At 33.1% G+C, this 26,734-nt stretch overlaps 3 protein-coding genes across 4 annotated transcripts; 1 reads left to right on the top strand and 2 right to left on the bottom strand.

Moving 5' to 3' along the window:
* The first annotated feature begins 202 nt into the window (after nucleotides 1-202).
* Vta1 (vesicle trafficking 1) lies at nucleotides 203-12,666 on the top strand. Of its 2 annotated transcripts, XM_073084948.1 has the most exons (6): nucleotides 203-426; nucleotides 944-1,050; nucleotides 8,295-8,477; nucleotides 10,324-10,474; nucleotides 11,067-11,224; nucleotides 11,516-12,666. In XM_073084948.1, the coding sequence occupies exons 3-6, from the start codon at nucleotides 8,303-8,305 to the stop codon at nucleotides 11,959-11,961; spliced, it is 930 nt and encodes a 309-aa protein (XP_072941049.1). In that variant the 5' UTR covers nucleotides 203-426; nucleotides 944-1,050; nucleotides 8,295-8,302; the 3' UTR covers nucleotides 11,962-12,666. The 2 variants fall into 2 exon arrangements, with proteins under 2 accessions (XP_072941049.1, XP_072941048.1); XM_073084947.1 differs by lacking the exon at nucleotides 944-1,050.
* A 97-nt stretch (nucleotides 12,667-12,763) lies between these two features.
* LOC140751102 (novel acetylcholine receptor chaperone) lies at nucleotides 12,764-23,553 on the bottom strand. Its single transcript, XM_073084950.1, has 4 exons — nucleotides 23,184-23,553; nucleotides 17,314-17,452; nucleotides 15,281-15,425; nucleotides 12,764-14,380 (listed from the first exon to the last, which is right to left on the bottom strand). Exons 1-4 carry the CDS (start codon nucleotides 23,292-23,294, stop codon nucleotides 14,305-14,307), a joined length of 471 nt encoding a protein of 156 aa, XP_072941051.1. The 5' UTR covers nucleotides 23,295-23,553; the 3' UTR covers nucleotides 12,764-14,304.
* Nucleotides 23,554-24,163: 610 nt separating this feature from the next.
* On the bottom strand, nucleotides 24,164-25,708 carry LOC140751101 (NADH-cytochrome b5 reductase-like). The gene is made up of 2 exons (XM_073084949.1): nucleotides 25,484-25,708; nucleotides 24,164-25,386 (listed from the first exon to the last, which is right to left on the bottom strand). The coding sequence occupies exon 2, from the start codon at nucleotides 25,359-25,361 to the stop codon at nucleotides 24,468-24,470; it is 894 nt and encodes a 297-aa protein (XP_072941050.1). The 5' UTR covers nucleotides 25,362-25,386; nucleotides 25,484-25,708; the 3' UTR covers nucleotides 24,164-24,467.
* Between the last annotated feature and the right edge of the window lie 1,026 nt (nucleotides 25,709-26,734).

The raw sequence follows: 26,734 nt of genomic DNA, 5'->3' as shown, positions 1-26,734 counted from the left end.
GGTGCGCACACGACACAACTGCCTTTTATGTAATGTTTTACTAATAAAATTAAGTAAATAATAATTATTAACTGCATTAAAAATATAAATATAAATATGTAATGTAAATAAACTTATTTTCCTGTTTAAAATTAAAATCAAATTTTACGTATGGCAACATAACATACATAAAGACAATATAAAAAATGATGTCATCTTCAATTGTGTCATTTGTGTCAAACACTCAGTGAACAGTCAAAACAGACTTACACTTTTGTACATTACATGTAATAATTTGATGTCGATTCAGATTTCTTCTGTCCTTTTTTCACCAATAATATTGATTGTTACCCAACTAAAGGCAAACAATGTGTTTCAAAATTTAAATAAATTAATAAAGTGACTATCTTCAGCAATAATCAACTATTACAGAAAATAATAATAAAGGTAAGTTCATTCGGCCGATTTCCTTATTATTTAGCATTTATTTAGATAGCTTAATGCTTATTTATATCTTGACATTGTTTAAGACGTCTGCACGATATCGTATGCTCACACGATATGTTAAATAAATGTTATTTGTTACTTAATAAGATAACATTGTAATATATATGACGGCGCATTAAGGTTTTTTTAATGATGGATAGATGGCAGTAGCATAGACTATTGTGATTTGCATTAGGGATGTGAGATTAATGGAAAATAATCGATTTGGCAAAAATAGATTTTAATAAAAATAAATCTTTTTGTATTAAATAATAATGTAAATGCTCTTCTGATTCGGAATCGGTTTATTAGGATTAAACAATCCCACTAGAGGCTTGTGATCTGTAATGATAGAGAACCGTCGCCCCGCCAAGAACTCATGGAATTTTGTGAAACCATACGTAATAGCCAAGGCCTCTATCTATCTGTCCATATCGCCTTTCATGAGGTTGTAAAGTTCTCCATGCCATCATCACAGGTCTCTCCGAACCATCGCCCAGGATATGCGCAAGGCCAGCCCCCAAACCATATTCAGAAGAATCACAAATCAGTAGCAACTCTTTGTTAAGATCATACCCAACAAAGGTGAGATCAGATGAAATAAGATTTTTTGGTTCATTAAATGCCCGCTCTTCCTTTGCACTCCATGACTAACATCTTTTATTGTCTATCAACCGATATAAAGGTTCAACAAGTGGGCTTTGTTAGGTAAAAATTTCTCACAATAATTGCAAAGGCCTAAAAATGCTCTCAAAGAAATAATCTGTAGGTGCTGGCTTTTCACAAATCTCTTTTAGTTTGTCTATAGAGGGTTGTAGTCCATTTTCGTCTATACTTCTATAGTATGTCCCAGAAACGTAATAGCACAGTATAAGGATATACAGTATTTTAACTCGGCCCTGACCTTGAATTAGATACCTACGGTTGCGCTGGGCAAGGTAACGCGTTAGGGCTGCCTGCCTACAGTTTTTTAATTACATCTGCATACTGGACTTTCTTTTTAATTTTTTGATTGTAAATGTTGTATTTTTTATTTAAACAAATGAATGTTATAGTTAATTATATAGAAAGTGTTGAATGAAAATGCATGTTATGTTTTTTAATATGTATATATTACGTAATAAAAACTATTCTTATAATTGGGTACTTGACAGTTACAACAATAAAATATGAAATATGTTCGACATGATAGCTTATAAATTAACATAAATTATGCAATATTTAGTTTAATTTTTAATACAATATTTAATAATAATATTAATTAGAGATGCGCCGAATAGTGGTTTCAGCGAATAACCGAATACCGAATATTATTCGGTTTAACTTTTACCGAACCGGATATTCGGCCGAATTATTCGGTTTACCAATTCATTGTTTTGCCGCGTAAACAGGTTCTAATATTTCTTTTATAGTGTCCATTATTGTCAATTTGCCAATTACCTGTGTTCATTAAAACTTTCATTTAAGTTATAAAAAGAAATACTGATTTGAGGTTTAAAATAAATGTTGACTATACTAACTATATAATCTATACCAATGACATTTTATACTAGACACGTTATACGCCCACTAACTTAAGAGAAAACTTGAGCGAAACTGCTTTGATAGCACACATGCACGTTTTTTAATTTACTTACCTTTAACTACATAGACAAATGTTCTATAAGGGACAGAGCTATTAGAACAATGTGATAAAAAAAGACAACTAGTGTTTGACCTTGCGTTTCAAGTGTACGCAAACGTAAATATTGACCATGGAATATAGTGACCAATGATTACTTACTTAAAACGGGACATCGATTTTTTTATGTCAAATACTTTTTACTTGAAAAAATATAGTTAAAAATAATAAAAAACACGCTTTTATGATAAAATTAACTAAAAAGTAGAAAATAATTTTCAATATAGGTATCACTTAAGGAACAGTAAATAGTATAATTGTGCAAAAAATGTGGGGCGCTTTATGAAAACTGATAAATGGAGCACCCCATGTTTTTTTTCACAATTATACTATTTACTGTTACTTAATTGACAATGGCAACGGTTCATTTCGGAGACAACGGCACGAAGCATCGAAAAAAGGGACTGTCCCGTAAAAACGGGACGTATGGTGGCTTTCCCATTGATCCGCATGCTTGTCAAAGACAAAGAAATAATGGAACAGAAGGTAAAAAATGTCCAAAACTGTCGATAATAGTTTTAGTACATCGTTTACTTAGAAATGTTATAGTACAGTTTAACTAAATAAATTATTATTATATAAAAATATAATTTGAAAGAATGTATCTATACAGATGTATCGACTGGTTTAAAATATACGATTTAAAAATTGTTTATATTTATTATCATAGATTAGTAAATATTACTCACTCCTAACAAGAAAATGTACCCAGTTTTGAGAATTGAAATAGTTGCGTAAAAAAGTTTTGCCACGTCTCCGTGCTAAAATGTCTCTAAAATATTTGAAATAATTATTTATTTATTATGTAAATTACGCAGTATTAGTTATTTATTCGTAAATTTTCTCTAAAAATGTCTTTATTTGTCAAGAATTCAAAAAAGAACTTACTATTAAGCCGTTTGTGGCTTATTTCAATTTCAAGGCGGCGAATTATCTTTACTAATCTATGTTTATTATTATCAGTTTTATTTTACACACGACCATTAATTGCAAAGTTGTGTAAATTTTATAAATGTACTAGCTGACCCAGCAAGCATTGTGTTGCCATATAAATAAAAAAATGTTAAGGGTGAACAACCCTTATCACTTAAGAGATATGAAAAATAGATAGTAGCCAATTCTCAGACTTACTGAATATGCGTATAAATTTTGGTGAAAATCAGTAAAGCCGTTTCGCAGGAGTAGGTACAGAGTAACTAACATTGTGTCATGAGAATTTTATATATAAGATTTTAATTTTACCGTGGTTTTTTTGAGGATTAATTTCTGGCTATACAAAGATTGTTTATTAAATTATGTTTAGGTTAAGGAAGAAATACGACCTTAATGATTGAAATATTTATTCAATTAAAGAAATTTTAAAATACCGTATACTATCCTATATAAATTTTATGGTAATATTTTTTATTATTTACCACAGGTATCGAAGGAAATTTAAAGATTAGGATACAGAATTTCCCATATATCGATTTTATTTTATTAAAATAAACCATAAAATGTTATATTTTGACTAAAAACACACTAATATAAAAATTAAGCAGTGGGATCTTAAACTATTACATACGACATACGAACATCGTCAGATTCAATAAAATGTCACTTTAGTTCTGTTGATCTATGACCATGCATTTTGCGTCTTTATCACTTTCATTGACAAAAACATACTTTGTCTCTTTCTGGTTACTCACGTAATCATGGCGGATCGAACACGAAAAATAAACAAAATTTAATAATTTCTCTTCATTTACGTGTGATAGGTGATTCCATGAAGTTTGTTTCTTTTTCGAGCATAATTTTTGCATTTACGCATTGCACAAGAAGGCATTTTGAGGCTTTAAATTCAAAATAATGACGTTTAACGTGTTCAGTGACATTCGTGTGTATTACTACGCCGCGCGAGAGCGACTGGACTTGGCTGGAGTCGTTTTACACCACTTGCCGTATTTTGTATGTTTCAAGTTTTGCCCGCTTGTGGCGGATCTTTAGTTATAGATCAATGATCTATACAAATAATTAAAATTTAAGTGTCTGTTTGTAATGTCAAAATAACAACATTTTACTAAGAGCATATAACATAAAAGGGAAATATAAAATATACGGTAAATACGGTACTTATAACGAAAAAAATATTATTTCAATTTTGGTTTGTTCCAGCTAATCTTTAAAATGGCTGTACTGATTTTGATGGGACTTTCACTGGCAATTAGCTGATGTTATAGACAGTAACATAGGCTACATTAATTTTGGAAAAAGAATTAGGGATAAGCGCAAAAAAGTTAAATCCCATGAAAACTTCAGAGTATTTACAGTTTTAACGCGGGTGAAACCGCGGGGCACAGCTCGTAAGTAATAAATATGTTCTTTTGAGGTTTCAAAATAAATGTTGATTTGAAGTTTAATTGCTTTATGTTATTAAATTTGTCATAGGATTTCTTTGACTTAAAATATAACATAAATCTTACATAAGAAGTTTTGTGTTTTAGTAATGTACCGTGTCGTGTATACACGAAAATAGACATACCTACTCGAACCGAATATATTCGGCACCAAAACCGAATAATTCGACCGAATACAAATAGCAAAAAAGATGCCGAATACGCCGAAAACCGAATACCAAACGAATATTCGGCGCATCTCTAATTATAATCTATACTCCAATTCATAATTGGGTGTCCAAAATGTAAACAAAGGTGTTGACCTATCAAGAAAATACCTTTCAAATGGTAGTTTCTTATTTTTGACGATCTTAAAATAATACAACGATAATAAAATATTGATCTAAATAAATTAAGATCAATTCTCATTTTCTAATATTTATATTACCTCATTCAGAATAGTCCCTCGGCGGCATATCGCGCGTACAAACGAATGCCGAAAGGCCGCTAAACCACGCCCTAAGCCTTTGTTGCGCCGCGCGACGACGAACAAATACGACGCGTGCGTTGTGCAAGCAAGCCCTTCGTTTATCAACAGTTTCGAGTTTTATTTTGCGCGGGAATAATAAAAGTTGTAAATTGGTCGAAGAAATAGTTTTATTCTATTAATTCAGAAGAGGGATAACCTCAAATAACAAACTAACACCTGTCTACTGAACCAAAATTACAACAATCATACGTATTTTTTTAAAATATCAAATTATATTAATTAAAAACTAATCTAATTTAGTAGTAATAGTACCTAGTAGATTAAGTATCTAGTATTGACATAAAAATCATTGTAATTGTCTTACCTTTCGGAGTTTCCTGGCAGTTTAAAAAATGTTATATCTGGATGTGTTATTGATGAATTCAAGCAACCAAAAACAGCACAATATAGTCTATAACTTTTCTTCGCCATATTATTCTTGAAACAAAAAAATATACTTCTTAAAAAACCGTCACATCACCCGTTCGTCACCGTGGCACATTCACGACAGTGCGTATACCAAGTGATTACTTACCTCGAGGCGAGTAGGCGTGGCTTGCTTTCGTGCGTTTGTATGAAGATAAAATACTGTATATCCTTATACTGTGGTAATAGTGTTAGTTGCAAAGATATATTTTTTTTTAATTAAGGCGGAATCCCATTTCTTGCAATTTTTGTAAAACACTTCTTAATCTGTGGTTATGCTCATCTTTGGTTCTCCCTGTAATAGCTATATCATCAAGAGACAAGCTACCCCTTCCATCCCGGTTAAAACCGTAGACATTAACCTTTGAAAATTGCTGGTACTAACCCCAAAAACTAACCTGTTCATTTTGATCAAGCTTAATGAAGTATTCAATGTCAGAAGTTTAGCAGTTTCTTCATCGACTTTTAATTGCGTATAGGCTTGCTTAAGGTCCAATTTGTTAATTATTCTCCCGCCACCAAGTTTTACAAAGGCCTCAACTGATGTTGGAAGCGGGTAAGAATCAACATCAATAACTGCATTTACCGTCACCACAAATACGTAAGGATTCGTCATCCTTCTTTATAATAGTCAGTGGTGCAATGCAACACACACTCGCGACTTCCGAATAGGTTCTCAGGACCTCCCTAATTAATACAATATATTTATACATCTTCCCGTGACGAACTCCGAATTGTGACTGAATGTATAATTTTGTATGTAATGACATTAACGTCAACATTTCAAATTTTGAATTTACCTTTTATAATCAGTATTTCAACCAGTCCTAAATACTGAACAATCTATGTACGTACAAAAATACGTAAAGATAGTTATTTAAATTCTGGAACATTTTAACCTGAAGGTGGTAGAATCCTTTGTGATTCGACTCCGGCGGCATCACCGCCACACCTATTTCTGCCTTATAACAGCAATGTTAGGCGCTGCTGTGTACCGTCTTGAAGGGTGTGGTAAGGGAGACAGACTTTTCCGAGGCGTTCCAGCTCAGTCCTCAGGGGTAGCAGCGCATCTGTGGCCGACCTCAGGTAGGAATATCTAATTCTATCTGGGGTTGATTACAGATGTCCATGGGCGGCAGTAGCCACTTACCATCAGGTGAACTGCATGCTCGTCTGCTACTCCTATATTATAAAAAAAGACCTAACTATTTTTATATATTTTAATATATTTTTAAAACAAATTTAAAATCTGCGGCCGCTTAAGTAGCTAAAAATTTTAACTGTTACCCTATATGCAACATAATTTAAAACTTTCTTTTTCAACAGCATTATGAAATGATCGCGTCACGAAACATGGATCTGCTTTCGGGAACATTTTCGTTTCGTGCATTTATTTTCTAGGACATACGTAACCTTCGTTCGTGACACGTAACCTACCTATGTTTTATATAATACCTATGTTTTTTTTTAATCTTACCTAATAATTAATTCTTGTTTAATTTAGATTCTATCCCACATTTATAACTCACAGTAGAGCGCTGACTATCGATAAATATCGATATTATCGTAAATTTTTAACTCTTTTGTTACAAACTCACAACTCTATTCCACTAGGAGAAATGTTACGCAAATTTGGTCCGTAAATTTAAATGCTTGGGACTATAATTGCAGCTCACCTGGGCGGAGCCCGACGAGGCAACGCGCTAAGAGGACTCCGGTTCCTTTGGAGATCCCGGAGTCCTCTACGCAACGCCGAGGATGGCTCCCGGGGGGTTTTGTAGTAGTGCGGTAAGAATCCCACATAACCCCGTGTCGCTCCCACGGCATAGGGTACCTTTTGAAGGTTTCCCCCTCGTAAACAAAAAAAAAAAGAGAATATAATTGCATTAAGCCCAATTACTGCCATCTACGGTGAAGGAACGGAATTCCATCTTCATATAATATGAAATACTAAAAGACGTAAATACTTTTAAATTGTGTAGCAAAATAAATCTTAATATTATATGCGTCTAAGTTGCTTTTAAATATTCATTCTGTATATTTTAGAATAGTTTTGAGTTGAGTTAACTATAAACGACCAATAAAATGTTATTTACTTTAGTGGTGTTATATGTAACAAGAAAAACGTAAGTGTGAGTTTGGACACGACGGTTCCGATACATTCGGCTCGTATTTACCACTTCCACTTGTTTATCTGTTCCATGACCACCACCAACCACGACCACACAAGTTCGGCAATTTTTAGTGTTAACATCATATTTTCGCAGATTTACCCCTAAATTCGCCACGCTTGCCGGTCCACTTTATACGATTGCCAAATAAAAGGGGCGCATAAATTGAACTGAACACATCGCGAAGTTCATCAGAAAATAGCAAAAATTCAAACTTTAGAACCGGTTTTGACCATTTTTAATCCTGAAATACCTATAGAACTCCACACAGATGCTAGCTCAGATGGTTATGGAGCAATTTTGAGCCAGAGCGATAACAATATACCCCGTGTTGTTGCGTACTTGAGCCCACGGACTTCCGATATTGAATCCAGATATCATTCATATGAACCTGAGACATTATCGATAGTGCTTGATGCTGTCGAAAATTTCCGCCATCATCTGTATGGCCAGCACTTCACAGTCTTCACGGACTGTAATTCAGTAAAAGTTCCAAAAGCTAAAGTTGACCTTTCCCCGCGCGTCCATCGCTGGTGAGCCTACTTACAAGCTTGCCATTTTTAATATGTTGTATGTTGTCTTTAAACCAAAAAGTAATGTTACGCAAATGACTGATTACTCTCTTTATGTTACTCTCTTTTCTTTAGCCACAAAAATGTCGGGTATACCTGATTGCCCACCGAGTCTCAAGAACATCCAGCATTATTTGAAAACTGCAGCTGAACACGATGCCAGAGACATAGTTGTTGCATACTGGTGCAGATTATATGCCCTGCAACTGGGACTTACAGTAACCAAGAAAACACCTGAAGAAACTAAAATGCTTATGTGTAAGTTGATTTTATGGCAAATAATATTTATGGCATTAGGAATTTAGTAAAGGAACATATTAGCGCTCTAATTGGTAAGAAGCTGTTCCTTGTCATGGTGGTTTATATCTGCATGTGTGTCCCGCCTACAAAAGGATGCCAGTGTATACAGGGTGAATTTTTCAAAAGGGGCTTCAGAGCCAAATCCGAAACTATAAGGATCAGCGAAAATGTTGAAAGGAGTTACGAGGCCGATTTTGATAAAAACTAAAACTGCTTCTTTAATTTTTTAAAATATCTTTTTCCTTAGCCGGGAATCGAACGAGTTCATTTTGAAATAAAATTACACCCTCTATATTATTCCACTATCTGATAGTGTCGCTTATAAGGATCAAATTCTGGGAAGTAATGTTATGTGAAAAATTAAAGGAAAAGGAAAATTTTGAAGAAATTACATATTTTTCCATACATTGGCATACTAATCCATTGAAGAATTTGTTGGTTAATTAACTAATTAATCGATGTTATGACCATGATATATGGCTTAGTATGAGAAAGTAATGGTTTGGCAAATAAGTTACCGCCGTTTTTAGGATTTATTTTTTAATAAAATAGATAACTGATGAAATAATATATTCTTATTGTTTGTTGTTTACAACTTCGTTTCAACGTTTAATATGATTTTCTATAACTCTTTGTTTAGTAATCACTCGGATTTGATTCGAAAGTCATTCTTGCAAATTGTCAACTTTACATTTGTATTAAACGAAAATCCGCCTATAGCAAGTTATTATCATGGTCCTAAAATTAACCTTAACTAAGTCGGACATAAAAATATAAATTCTTGGAGAACAAAACGTCCGTTTCGAATGATTTGAAACATTGAGCCAAAAAAATTGTTAATACGCGAAATGTTTAAATTGATGAATGGCGGGGACTTAACTGTCTAATTAATATGAAAAAATATGTATTTTATTAAAATTGAGGCTTTTCCTTTAGTTTGTGATTTATCATTACTTCCCAGATTTTGATCCTTATAAGCAACACTATAAGATAGTGGAATAATATAGAGGGTATATTTTTTTTCAAAATGAACTCGTTCTATTCCCGGCTAGGGAAAAAGTTATTTTAAAAAAGCAATGATGCAGTTTTAGTTTTTATCAAAATCGGTCTCGTAACTCCTTTCAGCATTTTTCGCTAATCCTTATAGTTTCGGATTTGGCCCTGAAGGCCCGTTTGAAAAATTCACCCTGTATACAAAAGTCTCTTTGAACTAAATACTTTGAATCTGTTAACTCATAAGTTAGGCAACTGAAAAATAATGTAATTTGGATTATTTATATTTTTTTAATAATATAAGAGTGGCAGAAGAGCATGCTGTCCACCTGATGGTGATGGTAAGTGGCTACTGCCGCCCATGGACATTTGTGATCTTCCCCAAATAAGATTACATTCCTACCTGAGGTCGTCCAGAGATGCGCTACAAACCCTGAGGACTAGCTGGAATGCCTCAGAAAAGTATGTCTCCATTACCACACCCTTCAAACCAGAACACATCAGCGCTTAGCACTGCTGTACACGCTGAACACGCCGGAGTAGAACATAGAGGATTCTACCATCTTTAAAATTGTATTACTTTCAAAATAACTTTGGTCAGAAAACATTTGCTTATAATTACCTTACTACTTACTTGAATTTAATTATTTTGATTAAATTATAATTACTCTTTTAACCAGTGTAATAATGCTTTCTCCAAAAATTATCTTAATTTATGAAATATGCATTGAAATGTTTTTTATAACGTAAATAATCAAATATTCATAATGTTAAATGTTAATATAACAATATAAAATGTTTTTATGTACAGCTTTGATGAACTGGCTGGAGGAAATAAAAATGACAAACAAGGATAATGAAGCTATTACAAATGAGATAGCAGCGCTGGCACATTTGGAGAATTATGCTCTGAAGTTATTCTTATATGCAGACAAACAGGACAGGGAACAAAACTTTGGAAAGTAAGAAAATAAATTGATTAAATAATTAATTTATTATTATTATTATATTCTAAATATAGTAATCTGTACATTTGTGTTGTAATTTAAACTTACATAGTAACTCTCTGTCAGTAAGGACTTGTAAGAAATGTATAAGTATAAAATGCTGTTATCAGAAGTAGAGACCAGGACAGTTAAAGTAATAGTTCATAGAAATAACCATCTTTCATCCTGGTAATTCCACAATGATAAAAATAAGAAATGAAGTTCCACCACAACTCGTAAGTCTTGTGTGCTCCTATCACTGTCAACCATTGTCATAAATGCGCGATTCCATCAGTGTATTGAACTTAGTATTCTGCAACATACTGCTGCACTACATGCACCACATTTGTAAGCACTCGTTTCCAAAAAAAATTGTAAACACAGATTCGACAAATGAAAGGATAATAGAATTTATTCAAGTGATTGAATGTTTGCCCACTTTTAAAGCATTCTAGAAATAATCAATTAAAAAATTACGATACTAGCATGATCTAACGGATTTTCTTAATCCACCAATAAATTTGGTTATAGCTAATAACATTAAGTAATTATTAACTTATTTTTGTAGGAATGTTGTTAAAGCATTTTATACGGCTGGAATGATATATGATGTTATGACCACATTCGGGGAGCTGACTGATGAAGCTACGCAGAACAGGAAATATGCTAAATGGAAAGCTGCATACATTCACAACTGTCTTAAGAATGGAGAAACACCTATACCAGGTAATAAATTTTGTATATATCTTTAAAACACATTGTGCAGTAGTTATCACCAAGCAAATTGAACGTTAAGAATTATTGGAAGCATAGTTATTTATGTACTTGTGTTATTTATCTTCATAACCTTTAACATAATTCATATATATTCATTGTATTTACAAGTCGCTATATACCTATTAAACAAGAATTTGTTATTTTGTCATAAGAATATTAGTAATTAATTAAGTACCTATATTATTAATATTTGTATCCCTATGAAAGCTTTATATTACAATAACATTGTTATGATTCCAGGTCCTAAGCCAACTGAAGACGAGGAAAATAGTGAGAACACAACAACTGGAACAAATGATGCAGCAGATACTCAAAATATGGGCTTCACTAATGTCACACCAGGACCACTACCTACTGTGCCCACCAGCTTCAGCAGCTCGCTATTGGATCCTAATGCTGCTATAAAGGCAGCTTCACAATTACCACCTGTACCATACACTCCTGACCCTAACCCTGGGGGCTTTGTGCCATATGATCCATCAGAGCAACCACAACCTACACCATCGACAGCACTGTATGGAGATAACTCTACTACAATAGCACAACTAAGTCCAGATCAAATCGCGAAAGCTCAAAAATACTGCAAATGGGCCAGCAGTGCCCTCAACTATGATGATATCAAAACGGCTATAAATAACCTCAAAAATGCTTTAGAATTGCTCCAAACTGGAAGAGATCCTGCTTAAAGCTCGGATGCATATTAATATTTTCGACAAGCATAGATAAGAAAATTATTGCTTTTTAACTTTATAATGCTATGAAAATACTGGTAAATATATATGTACATATTTATTTATGTAATTGAGGAATCAAATATTATAGTATATATAATATGTAGTGTAGTATAAACCACTACTACGACATGTAATCTATACTCCTACTACTAACTAAAGGTTTAAAATTAAAATTGACAGTAGTATCCAGTTTGAAAATATATTATACTTGTCATAGGCATTAAGTCTTGTCGCTTTTTTTAATATTAGCACGTTAGGGATAAAAGGCAATGTATTAACTGGTGCCTAAGTACCTAATTTCAGCGTTTCTATCTTTTCAAGAAAATCCTGAATGACTGCTAGAGAACACTAAAACGATCCAAATCTCCAGATTAAATATGACAATTTATCATTACATTGAAAACGTGCCTTCTAACGTACCGCGATCTGCGATGTACGTAGATTTTAACGATATGACGTCGCATCGTCATGATTCGATATCGTACCGCATTTGTGATTTAGCACTGGAGGTAGTCTGCTTGAATTGCAAGCCTTTATTGAAATGTTTCAAGCACTCTTTTAAATTTGTTTCCTTACACATATGTAAATGATGTAAAGATTATATAAATGTATAAAACAAACCGTTTTTTTTAATAAATGTGCATGGTAATTTAATAATTTGACTTTTTCATACCATTTAGTAAAATTACTCGTAACTAATGGCGCCTTTATAGTACGTTAGGATCTTCTGTGGGAGAAGTGAATAAAACTCAAATCAATTCTAATTACATTTATTCAAACCACGTCACATTCCACTTACATTTTTATAAACAATTATATGGACTTTTCGTAACACAAAATTAATAGAATGCACCAGGATATCTCTAACGTAATGCTTAATTTTAGCATTATTACCTTTCTCAACATACGGTTCATATAATGTGTATGTAATAATATGGTTGCCTCACTTTTCTTTTATCATATTTTACAACACCTCAACACACCTTTCTATTCATTATATTTGATTATTAAAGACCCTTGATATTCCTAAAAACTCATACATATATTGCCAGTCATTATACTGACAGATACAATTTCTTTCGATGTTTTAGCCTTGTAATATTAAATATTTTGCCCACAGGTCTGTGATTTTACCTTATATTTTCGTCACGGTGATTGGCAAGTAATTTTATCATTTTGAAACTACTTAGTAGGATATGACTAAAGTTCTTCTATTCATAGCTCAATATCTACCATACATTTATAAATACAATATTATAAAGATTTAAGAGAAAGGTTATCTAGGTGTATAAGAACATCATAATTATTTGTAAAAATTGCTAAAATCATTATAAAATTATTGCTCACAATGAAACAGCATAGATATCAAATTTAAGTAAATATGTGTAGTAAAAGCGTTTGAAAAAGTCAGCCCAATGAAATAAATAGTGGCTTAATCTTAAGTTATACAAGGTTTGAGCAAAACAACCATATCCACTGGAAAAAGTGCACAAATATACCTACTTTAACTAATATTTCCAAAACTGTATATATCCTAAATCTACCAATATACATACAATGGCAGTTTCATTTTCCAATACGATATAATTACATGATTATGTAATAATAAATCTAAAGGAGTTTGAACGAATACGTTCTTGAACAAACTCATCCAATTTTTATGACAAAGCATAATTAAGTTTCGCAAACATATCTAATCTTAGTTTCAGCATGCTTTCAGAATTATACTACATTTCACTTCTAATTAAAATACTATATAAGCTTACAAATGTAAAACAAAATGAATCTAGCTTGTATCGCTTAAATTAATATCACTTTAGGTACATACAAAATACAACATTCTCTCAGCAAACACTTGAATTTGTTACTGTGGTGCGGACTAACAATTTGTTTTAACAACATTATGTTACGTACTGATTACACTGAAGTGATTCAAATACGGTAATTACTATAACATAATTTATTTCGTGTTTTATTAGTCCTTCTCAACCATTCATGCTTAGCAATAATGAAATAAAGCAAATTAATAAAACATATTGTCTCAATTTGTGCGATGACTAGCAAAAATCACAGTGGGTAAAAATTCGGTCCCTAGCCAAAGTAATTAGTACAAATTTCACTAGACTAGTAGGTACCTATTTAATAAGCGGTTATCGTATTGAACGTACGGATAAATCCTATTACAAACCATATTAATACTTAAGGTAAATATAAGGTATTAAATCTGGAAAAACTATGCAACGGACTACTGTAAGTTGTGAACACTTTACATGCTAGGTATGTATTCTTTACGTTTTAATCTCTTTTGAGCCCATTCCCATTTTGAGTCGTCGCAGCTTTTTCTAATGCTTCGCGCCGGCTAATCTGGTACCTGTAAGTTTTAATATATTGTTATTTTATTATTTTAAGAAATCTCATTGGGTCGGACAGTGAATTAATAATGAATAATGTTTGGAGTAAAAATTGCATAAATAACAATTAATTTTATAATACATATTGCAGCAGCTCTAACAGATCACTGATTCAAATCGTGTTATAAAACTTATATTTTTTTATAAAACCAATTAATTACCGAAGAATTCATTTCTGGTATAAAAAGAGTCGATATATTTAAATAATTATTTCTCATCCTAAATAGACCAGAATTCAAAATTATTTGCACGACAGAAGCGATTCGTCATCGCGGATTCTCTGGCGCAGTGCCAGTTCGATGTTCGCTCGTACGATAGCACTAATTTTATTTCGTAACTCGTGTTTACATCACATAAAAATTGGTCAAGGTACACACAGTACTCAACACTCAGGGACATAGGGACCAACGTGGAAAATAAATACGATAATGCTAATAAAATAAATAATTAATTATGTGCCTGTATAACAGTCCTTTATCGTTTTATCATGATATGAATGCAAAAATATTATATTTTTATACATGTAACCTTCAAAAACAATTCCCGATAAGGATGTGTCCTTGAATTATCACACTGTTTAGTTTAGAACTCTATAAATTTAAAAAAGTAGCACTAAACACCCACAACAGTCTGTGAATAGTCTCTGTAACGATAATGGGACAGACGGGCACATTGGAATGTCTCTTCTACTATTTCTATCGTTTGTTTTCATCTTTCTTTAAGATGATCATTCGAAGCAATGACCGGTAGCTAGTAATAGACACTGCACGAACTTTTATGTAAATCCAGATTTAGAATAGTGCAGAATGATAGATTATACGTATATCATCCAACTTTTCGTAAATATAAACGATACAGACCAGACAACGAGCCTTCCGCTCAGCATGAAGAAGAAGACCAAAGCCGGCGCACTGCGGTCGAACGGATCGCCCACCATCACGTGCGAATATGCAGCCAAAATCATTAATAACACCAACCCTATGTTGGCAGCATTCTTTATTTTATCTGCAAACACAAATTGATAGATTTACAATGTATGCCGTTTAAACAAATTACACACAAACCTACGTAAATATTTTGTTATTTTTGTGAAACTGATTAAGCTCATATGTGTCAAATAAAGTCGTCAAACAGCAAACTACTGCTCATCAACATCTGCGAACCAAGAAGAACTGGAATAGTGCTAGATATAGACAAAATTAGTATTGAATTGAAACGTCTTCTATCAGTGTATTTACCTAACGACTCCTTTATACAAAACAAGTATAAACTAGAAATATATTTGATATATTTGAAACTGGCTCTGTCAATCGAGGGATATTTGAAACGAAGAGTTTCAAAAACTAGGCAAGCACTGTTGATTTTTTAATTTAATTGTGCATACTATAAAATATTTTGAAAATGTTCTCAAAAGTGTATGAAGACAATCAATCTCACAATACCAGCTCGGCGGAATACGGTGCGAATCCCTCATTCTCTGGGACAGTAATGCGTTGACAATTACGACTCTTCATAGCAAAACACACAAGCTTTATATAGAGAAAAAATGTAATGCTGCAGCAGATCTATGAACAACTCTACCTTAAAATTACAAAACAACATTTGCAATAGAAAGACTAAGGGTGTTCAATTTCATTGAACATCTTGCCTTGAGTTAAAATGTAGCCAATCGTTTTGATGAAGTAGTATGAATGTTCCATTGGCATTTGTTCAAAGCGTATAAGAGAAGAATTCATAACAAAACTCAAACACAATTTATATTTTATATATGCAGGTACTAATAGCATTTTTAACCAGCATTTAATTGGCGTTTAAGAGTTGGTAACAATAAATTTTACACCTTACAGTTTTATGAGCACATTAACGGTTTGCTTCTTTCAAACAATTACTTAATTTAAAGATACGCGTCACTAAGCCATACATAGAATCATAAATCTTTCTACTTCTAAATAATAACTGTTAATACTGTGCGTGGAATAGCAAAAAATATGAAAAAGCGGAAAGAACCGTAACTGACAAATTCTTAATTTATAAGTCGAAACGCAATTTTGTCTATTATAAAACAATAACAGCAATTTTTATACCATCTGCACGAATTTTGCATTTGAGACATAAATATAAATTTAGTCTAATTTTCTTTTCTAAATCGGCATTTTATGTTTTATTAGTAACCTTCAAGGGTCAAAAAAGAGGTAACAAACAGGTAACTGATAAAAGAAGTTGTATATTATGAAACGAATAGATATACCATAACTATTTATTAATCTGTGTATATACTCTTATGTTAATGTTATTATGTATTACGGCGTGCCTATCTTAAAATATATCCCTTAAAAAATAAACGACTAGTTGTAAATTTCTAATATTCAGTACACCTACGCAACATTGAAGGAGGAAATCATGTTTTTAATCATGCGCCTGTTTTAAATCACTAGATGTTTAATCTTCATGCTGCAAAAAGAGGCGACCCGGAGTTCAGGCCAAGCCAGAAATAAATTATGTTAAATATCTATCACATAGTTAACAAAATAATAATAGTAAGTAAAACAGAAATCTCCGTTCAATTTCTATTTTTTCAACTAACTTACAGGAACCCTTAAAATAAAAACTACGTTCTTTCCTGGGACTGGTAGATAATGCAATGATTTGCAGTTGTTTGCATAAAACGTAGGTATCGGATATTGTCCATCTAAATATCCGTTATGGCTTAATTAACAACGTACAATTCGGTCGCTCAAATAAATATTAAGTAAATATTGTCAGGAGAAATACCGCCGCATCTACATAATATTATGTCTGTTTAAGACAGGTGTTTTGTGACTTTTTGTTTAAAGGGCTGAGATAGCTATATGACGCAAACATATTACTTACATTTTACATATTGAATACTCACGGCTAGGGATGATCGCTAAAGCCAGACCAAACAGTATTTCAAGGCCACCAACAGTTCTTCTATACCACTTCGATGGTAGTTTGAAATCCAGCGTTTCTGTAAGCGGGAATACTTTGGCATACCTTACGTATTCTTTTCTCTGTAATTAGAAATATATTTACATTATATTAAATCCATTTAGGTACTTTTATAATCTTATCTTTTCATAAAGTTTTCAAAATACGAGTAATTTTTCCAAATTATTTCATTTTTATTTATAAACTGTCAACTTCGTACCACCTAACTCTTTATAAGTGACTATCTGTAGGTACCCTGTGGTTTCACTCGTGTAATTTATGTATTATGTCCATAAACTACTGGTGCATGTTAGGAAATGGCCACAGGAGAACGGGTAAATAAAAAATACAATTAAATAAAATTCACTCCACCTCTCTGCACTCTTTTATTTTTCCAAACACGAAAAGAAGTACCTAACTTATAACTTCAATAACGGTTTTTTTAGACTTTCTTTACTTATAGTACTCTAATGGTGTAGATTGTTGAGTAGTTAAAAATGCTGAAACTGGTGTGTAAACAGAAAGGCCGTTTATAACAGTTTTAAGGGTTGATCTAAAAAAAAAATTACGGTGACTCAGATGCTTCATCGTATCTGATGATAACTTTCATAGCACTTGGTTCCAAATTAACTGATTATAAAATAAAGTTCCAACCCCTATTTAACGACCTTAAGGGTTGATTTCCCAAAAACGGAAAAATAAGTGATATATTATTTACAAGCAGAAAGCCAAATACCAATTTTCATATACTTTGCTTCATAATCGGCTTACTTGCTAAACAAACTCTCAACCCCTATATTATCCACTTAGGGGCAGGGGTATATAGTTTTCCATAAATGGTGTTAAAAAAGTTATATTATTTCCAAATTAAAATCTGCGGACTCCTAAACGAAGTTTCTACCCCTATTTTACCCTCTTAAGGGTCGATTTTCCATAAATGGTGTTAAAGAAGCTCTATTATTTCGAACTAGAATGCTAAATGCAAATTTTTACAGTCCTTGCTTCCAAATTAACGGATTTTAAAATAAAATTCCAACCCGTATTTAACCAAATTAAGGGTTGAATTGGGTAGAAATAGTTATTTAATTACTTTCTATGGAAAACCCAAATACCAATTTCCATAGAGTTTACATCAAAACTGGGGGACTTTCATAAAAACTTTCAACCCTTATTTATTCACGGAAACGCGGTCGAATGGGATAAAAAAAAGTATCCTATGTCCCTTTCCTGGTTCTAAGCTATCTCTCCACCAATTTTCAGCCAAATCGGTTCAGCCGTTCTTGAGTTATAATAAATAGAGTAATTAACACGACTCTATTTTATATATATAGAAGAAAGATTAAATGCCATTTTTACAGGAAATTGCATTTGTCGGTATCAACTTTCGATTTAAGCGTTTCGCCTATGCTATATCCACATGATTGTGATTATGTTCAAGGCGATAATCCAAGTTACATCCTGACCCATCTGATCAACGTGGAATTGACCCGAAAATGAAGTACCCAATATCCATATGGCACAACATATAATTTAAGCCCTAGCCAGGCAATGTAGCACGAATCAAATTAGAATAAATTAATAAGTACGTATTATATATTGAAGAAGTGAATAACGAACACAATCGGTGCTAATATATAGGTCAGGCACGAAAACAGTTAAAATTAATTTGACAACCCAAAGAGCGCTGAAATAAATATGTCCTAAACTCATAAATATGGTAGACAGTGCAAATGTATCACGTCACAGTGTGCGTTTGGCTCAAAGCTCGGCCCAGTATTATCACCTGCTGCAAGTTTCTCATCGTTCGATTTTATTACTCCTACAAAATGTATATGGGCAGGAGAGAAAATGAAATAATGTTAAATGCAATGTCATTCTTTATTGCCGAAAACCAAAAATCACCTTTGACCATGGCTTTGATCTCTACTAAGAAAATTCGACTACCCGCGTTTCTATCTTATATCTAATATTAATTATTATTTTTGGACATAAAAAGCATTATAGTATCCATAAAACTATTTACGTTTAATTATACCGCAAGACAGAAAAAAAATTAAGTACCTTGTTTAACGATATTTATTTTTTAATAATCATGTCTCCTCCTCTGGATTTAAAAACTCTATCAGTCTTCCTAAAAATCTGATGTAACTGCGGAAGACCATGATGTAGGACATAAATCCCAAAGTAATACATAACTTAGCCCACTATTCATCATCATTTGATGCGTGTTTGCTTCTAAGCAATATGAAATATTACTCAATTTGCTGCAATTTGGTCCCCAAACATAATTTTAAATCATTTAGAAAACATCATATCTAATTTCATCGTTATGACGACAAAATTTAAAAGCGATGTACGTACGAGTACAGAATTTCTCGAATTAAAAATATTCACAAGCTATTCACATCCGCGATGTAAATCGGGAAAAGTATTAGCTCATCACGTGTTATAATCTACTCCTGTTCGTGGGAAATTTACGGCCACTAAAATTTTACTAAGAAATGCATTCTTTCAACTTGCTGTATTATGTAGGGATTTATTTGATTTCCAAAATTTTCAATCTGACAAACATAGATTAATACTGACAAATAATAATTTTGATAAGTGGCAGTTAAATGTGCTCCCGTCGTTTACAATATTATTGTAAACGACATATGTAATTAACATTTACATTACATGTACATTTAATTTAATGGTTTTACAATACAATTCAAACACGTAGACCTTTTTAAAATTTCTTTAAGTATTTTTTTTATTTGGGTTATAATCCGGTACTTAGGTTTCACAACAAGCTTCAAACTTTCTACAAATTCCTCCAATATTCAGCGAAAAAACATACCCATGTTACGACGCGGCGTCGCACCGTCGAACTTTGCGCGATAAATGTAAAGTTGCGGTTTAGTGTTGTGGAAGCTTACGTTACACGAGTTACACCGTAATGGAAACATTAAAATGTGAGTGAAAATTCTCGACACGAATCGTAAAAAATCACGATACGTTGTCGTACGCGGCACGACATTGTGCCGTTGAAATTCTACGAGGACGCTGTATATGTGGATATGTCTTACCCTTACAAATAAAAAGGATCAGATTTTTATCCAACAAAGAAAGGTAACTAAATAGTTAAATACACTTAAGATCTATCATCGAAAATAAATATAAATTTATCCGGGCCTGGCACAGGGCCCTTCTCGCGAAGCTTCCATCTTACGGCCTTCCCGAGAGGCTGTGCACATGGCTAGCCAGTTTTCTGTCTGTCGGTAAATCAAAAGTAAAGGCGTAGTAGACGGGACGACTGCTCAGACACGAAACCGGTTAACGCTGGCGTGCCCCAGGGCTCTGTCCTCTCTCCCACGCTATTGATTCTGCATATTAATGACATGTTGAAAAAAACTGGCAGCATTCATCGCTATGCAGATGACAGTACGGGAGATGCTGTGTACACAGGCCGTGCAAACACTTCTCGGACTCTCCTGGAGGAAAGCGGAAACCGACTTGTGTCTGAAATCGAAGACTCTCTGGAGCTGGTCTCGACATGGGGTCGACTTAACATTGTTGAGTTTAACCCCACGAAGACACAAGTCTGCGCGTTTACCGCTAAAAAAACCCATTCGTCATAGCGCCACGGTTCCAAGGTATTACACTCACCATTGATAAAAGTGTGGGGATCCTGGGAGTTGACATATCGTGTGACGTGCAGTTCCGGGGTCATTTGGACGTTAAGGCCAAGTTGGCAGCAAGAAAGCTGAGCGTCCTGAACAGAGCGAAGCGGTACTTCACTGCGGGGCAACTCCTTCTGTTGTATAAGGTACAAGTGAAACCTCACATGGAGTACTGCTCCCATCTCTGGGCAGAGGTGCCCCAATACCAACACCAACTTAACCCACTTGACTCCATGCAGAAACGCGCTATCCGAATCGTCAACGATCCCAGGACCTCCGATCAGTTAGAATCTTTAAGCTTGCGGAGGGACATAGGTTCACTCTGCGCGTTCTACCGGCTTTACAATCGTGAGTGTTCCGAGGAATTACAATTTGACCTGGTGCCGGTGCCGAGTGGTGCGATGGAGGAATGGTGACGTACACCATTCCTCCATCGCACCACTCGCCGAAGGATAAAGTTCCATCCACACCAACTGGACCCGTGGCGGCCCTCCACGGTTCGGTTTGCACGGACGTTCTTGCCACGAACCTGCAAGATGTGGAATGAACTTCCTCCTGAGGTATTCCCAGAGGGCTATGACATGGGGCTCTTTAAAAAAGGTGCAAAAAGAGCTCTCCTTCAAAGCCGACGATGCATAGTCGCCAATAGTGTTGCAAATGTTCCTACGACGTTGACTACTTTCCATCTGCATAGCACTGCTGCTTTATTGTTATAAATAAAAATGTATGTAATTTGTATGTATAATATATATTCTTTATATGTATGCATCATACATATTTATATATTTACCCTTATTTATTTACGCTGAATTTGTTTTCCTATGAATATAATTTCATTGTGAAATAAGCAGTCCTTTGTACTTGATTTCTATTATGTTCACTATTTATTACTTTTTCGGTGTACAAAAACTTATAAAATAAATTATTAAATAAGTATTCAAACTAGTTACATGTAAGGGACAGCCATACACGTTAAGGCTGCATCGTGCACTACACTGTGCTCACGCTGCATTGTGCCTTCACTGAACCGTCAACGCTGACGATGCAGATGGCCGTCCGCCATGGGAACAGTTCACCTCCATCGCGGAAAGTGACTCTACCTATCTCATGTATTTCTTATTATACCTTATTTAAACAAGTTTGTGAAAAATTTGTATAAAAATTTGAATTCATTCTCGAAATAGAATATTGCAATTCTTTCCTCCACGCCCAGCTTCCATAACTGCCTGGACTTTGTCTAAATATCAAACTGTTTGATATAATTGATTCAAATATTATAGTATTTAATGGCCATTGAAGTGCATATTTGGCTGGATTGTGATTCTTTACCTCTCCTTAAGAGTTGTATTAAATTATTGTATTAAATACATTAGCATCAATGTGTATGATAATGTTCCTTCTTTAATATTATAATCGGTTTATACACATAACATGTTTACTTCTATCAAGATCAAGTTATTTCAACAATAGGGCAATTTCTTCAAAATCTGTTGTTTATGAAACAAACCTAACCGCGAACTTGTGTGGTTCAGATTATGGTCAATTAAAGGAACATCTTGTCTTATCTTTTATATGATACAATGAGAAAATCAGGAACTAATCAGTGTAAGAAATATTATGTATTGACTAATTATAGGATATCTATAATTAGGAAGATAGATTTCAGCTCATAACATTCTATTTTCGGTTTTGCTTTTTAAAATGTATTGCTTGAACTAAAGGGAATACTGTAATGATATGATTTAGGAGATGCTTATTTCATAAAATTTAATGTTTCACTTCTACAGGCCTTTCCAAATGTGACTTGTAAGTTGCATTACCTACTTGTTATTTACTTGCAATTTTATATGATATTTTATCTATACTATTTTAAGAATTGTACATTTTATTAATTTAGTTTTGTGACGATTTTTCGCTGCACATTCATTGTATGTAATTAGTCATGTAATTTATTGAATGGTAACAGGAAGATCAGTAACACTGAATCAGAATCACATCACCCTGTTGGACAGAGACAACTGTAGTCGTTTTAGGCGGCAGGCCAAATACCAAAATAGCGAGCCACATCGCGCTCCTACAAAAATTTTAATGCATCTTGCGACCTTTACATATTGACGTTGACTGAACTACTTAAAAATCGATATTTACTTACCAAATCTTTATGTAGCTCCTTAGAAATGAAAGGAGAAATTTTAGTTATCCCTACAAATATGAAGAACACTCCTAATAGGATAGATAAACTCTTTAACACGATTGAACCCATTTTCTTTAAATGTTACAGTATATGTTGCATAAAATCACTTGTCCATGAAAATAAAAATTATATTTTATGTTCACACTACAAATTTGGTGATAAAAAACATTTATTATACAACGAAACGTTATTGTTAATTTTTAGAAATTCATTTAGCTATACTAGGAATCATTATAAAGATATAGATTGACTTAATTAAAATGAAAACGCTACTTGCTACTGCATGCGCGTTTCGCGCCGGCGCGAAAAAATCCATAACTTAACTTTGTTTTTTTTAAGACAGCCATAGAGGGAGAACCAATCATCAACAGCTAAAGAAAAGTTCAGTGTTGCCGTTCTCATCTCTATTCATCTGAGATAATTAATAAAATAAATGTTTCATATCTAGTTTATAATATTTGATTCTAATTGAATTAAAACCTATCCCGCTAAATTTAAACCTTGCTGATATTATTGACCCATAAAAAGCTGGTCGCACAACCGAACTTTCTGACAAACTGCAGCATACGATCGGTGAATTATTATTTAGCGCAAAAAAGGTTTTAGAATTCCAACAATGTAACGAAACGAAAAGCTCTCAGGTTGATCATTAATAATGTAGTTCTTTCAAGGCAAACCTTAGCTTAATATGACGGAATAATACTTAAAATGTATGATCTTTCAACAAGGAACTGACATATTAGTATATTAATGTAGGTGAACAAATAAGTATTATAGACAAACGACTCCGAAAATCGCAACCGCCTCACACGCATAAAAGCAAAGAGAATATAATCACTACGTTGTACGCATAAAAGGTTTTCGAGCTATAACCTATCACTGAAGTGTTCGTAACATGCATAATATGGAAAATGGCATATGAAAAAAAATGATTTTTCATTAATGACTTTTAATAAAAACAATATATTTTAATTATATTACTTATATTAACATGGACATCAGTTAAAATAAATAAATAATCAGATTACATTTTTTTTATTATTCTCAAACATCCATCTAACCACCATCAGCCTTATAGGTCTACTGCTTGACATAGGCGTCCCCTAAATGGCGCCACTCCAAACAACCCCGTGCCCTTTGTATCCAGCAATTACTATACTTATACTATTCTATATATACTTATGCTATATTATATATATTCTTGTTGCATATATTAAATAATATACAATTAATACAAAAAAATCAAAACAAAATTACATTTTCCAACATTTCTTCCCTTTTCAAGGCATCAGAATAAGTTTGCATAAATTCAGATGACCCACAAAGCAAAACTTGATCATTTAAATATGGTTTGATTTTGTTTAAATATTCATAAGAAAATTTCCTCATAATAATAGGCTCTTCATATCTGAAAATAGCATTACTTGGGATATGAGTTAAAAATATACTGTATGAAAAATTCCAGTAAGATCTGTATAGATATAATTCATCCCTAAACAAAATTTCATCGATTGATCGACAACAGTAATATAAAATTATCTTTGTCATGTCATCTTCGTCATTCAATATGCTTTCAATTATATTTATAAATGGAGCAATGCCAGTTCCTTGAGCAACCATGACAATTCTGTTGAACTTATTTGATGCAATCTTATATATACCATATGGTCCTCTCCATAAAGTTAAATCACCTTCTTCTAGTTTAAATAAGTAGTTTGATACAACACCATTTTCATAACGTTTTATTGCTATGGCAAAATCATAGTCTTCTTTTTTGTGACTGCTAAGCTTGACTGGTGTATAGGCTCGAGAGCAAGATAATTTTTCACTATTGTATTTAAATAAAAAATGATGTCCAGGCGTCCACCAAACTTGAGGACTATTTTTATTAGCTCTTTTGAATTTTAATATTTTCTGTGACTTACTTAATAGAATGACACTAACAATAATAAATTCAGTATAATTTAATTCTGATATGCCATTTTCTTTTCTCAATTCCTGGGATGCACTTTTATTTCCATTTTGCCTATATAATTTTAATTGCCTTTCATATACATCAAAAATGCAGGGATTGCATCCACTATGACAACAATCTTCTAAACTTGGTTCTTTTGGAGGCTCCATGGTATCTACCATTAGTTTATACAAAGATGGTTAAGTTCTATAAAGTAATAAAACTTACTTGTATACAGAATATTTTTGAGAAAGTAAAAAATAGTTTACATCAATAGTTAACATAGTAATTTTGCATAACCTACAACAGGTATTTAATCAATCTCAATGAAATTACACTGTCACTAGATTCCTATAACCATAAAATGTAACACGAGAAAAATACTTTTTCACAATCATTACATTTTCTTTTACGTTATTTCATTACGTTCAATTCGTTTCTATTATCTACATTCTAATGATATGACAAGAAAACTGGAACATAATTCATGAAATACATTCGTTGTATGTAATATGTATTATACATACAGGCACACTTTCATACAAAATGATTTTTGTGAAGATACTAGCGCCACGTAACGAGTTGCCCCGGAAGCTTCAAATTAAAATGGCGACGGAGTAACAGTTAACAAGCGGTGTAGTTGAAGTTTTTTCCGTCAACGAAATGTCAACGTTAATTTTCGTTGATCAACTAGTTAATTTCGTCAACGAGTTAACGTGCAACTAATTTCAACTTGGATCAATAATAAACGGTTTTTAACTATGCTGCAACGATGAACGCGTCTCTACTGACGTGCGGTAAATGTTAATTTAGAAACAATTTGACGTAGTGTGTATTGTAAATATCAAGAATTGATATAATCAATTCTCGATATTTATCATTATTTATTAGGAAATTATTAAATATATTCTACATAATTGAAGTTCAAATTATGTTATTATACGTACAATCAAGGTATATACTCGTCTGCAACTCATATATTGTAAAAAATATACATTTTTTTCATTTTATTTTTAACGTAAGTTTAATTCTAAACAAAACACAATTTACGTGGAAAATAACGAAACGTGCCGTTCAACGTCGTTGATGAATTTAACTAGTTAATTTCTATTGGGTTAACGTTGATTCGTTGAAAGTGAATCAACGATTGATGCAACTAGTTCGTTGATTCAACGACCACCGCTACAGTTAACTGTCCAAATGATGTGTCTGTTCATCAGTTGTTAGATGTCAGAATTTCGTAAATCGTTTCCTATTTCAAAAGTTGTTTTTGCACTTCAGAGAGACTCCGCTATGACAACTGTACATACTTGATACCTCCCACGTAAGTTGTATCTTTGACATCGACTGTAAAGGAGCGTGATTCAATCTGAATCTTTGGAACACAGTCAGTTCGTGTTTTGAAGATACAACTTATAATGTACCTAATTTTAATATACATAATGAATAACGGATATATATTCGGTATGTATAGGATGCATATGGGATGTATGTAAAACCGATTAGTAGTTCTGAGGCAGGCAACTAGGGGCGCTTTAGGGGGGACAAAAAAATC

Source organism: Epargyreus clarus, unplaced genomic scaffold, assembly GCF_041222505.1.
Source record: "Epargyreus clarus isolate Ecla_fem2 unplaced genomic scaffold, WU_Ecla_fem_2.2 ptg000021l, whole genome shotgun sequence".
Lineage (NCBI taxonomy): Eukaryota > Metazoa > Arthropoda > Insecta > Lepidoptera > Hesperiidae > Epargyreus > Epargyreus clarus.
The sequence above is the reverse complement of the archived record's forward strand: the minus strand, read 5'-3'. Positions and strand labels throughout refer to the sequence as shown.

Excerpts from the sequence above, each read along its gene's own strand:
- Vta1 (XM_073084947.1), top strand. The coding sequence starts at position 8,303 with ATGTCGGGTATACCTGATTGCCCACCGAGTCTCAAGAACATCCAGCAT. Across the intron at positions 10,475-11,066 it reads AGGGAACAAAACTTTGGAAA|GAATGTTGTTAAAGCATTTT; the intron begins GTAAGAAAATAA and ends TTATTTTTGTAG. Across the intron at positions 11,225-11,515 it reads TGGAGAAACACCTATACCAG|GTCCTAAGCCAACTGAAGAC; the intron begins GTAATAAATTTT and ends TTATGATTCCAG.
- LOC140751102 (XM_073084950.1), bottom strand. The coding sequence starts at position 23,294 with ATGGGTTCAATCGTGTTAAAGAGTTTATCTATCCTATTAGGAGTGTTC. Across the intron at positions 17,453-23,183 it reads AGGAGCTACATAAAGATTTG|AGAAAAGAATACGTAAGGTA; the intron begins GTAAGTAAATAT and ends TTCTAATTACAG. Across the intron at positions 14,381-15,280 it reads AGCGGAAGGCTCGTTGTCTG|GTACCAGATTAGCCGGCGCG; the intron begins GTCTGTATCGTT and ends TAAAACTTACAG.
- LOC140751101 (XM_073084949.1), bottom strand. The coding sequence starts at position 25,361 with ATGGTAGATACCATGGAGCCTCCAAAAGAACCAAGTTTAGAAGATTGT.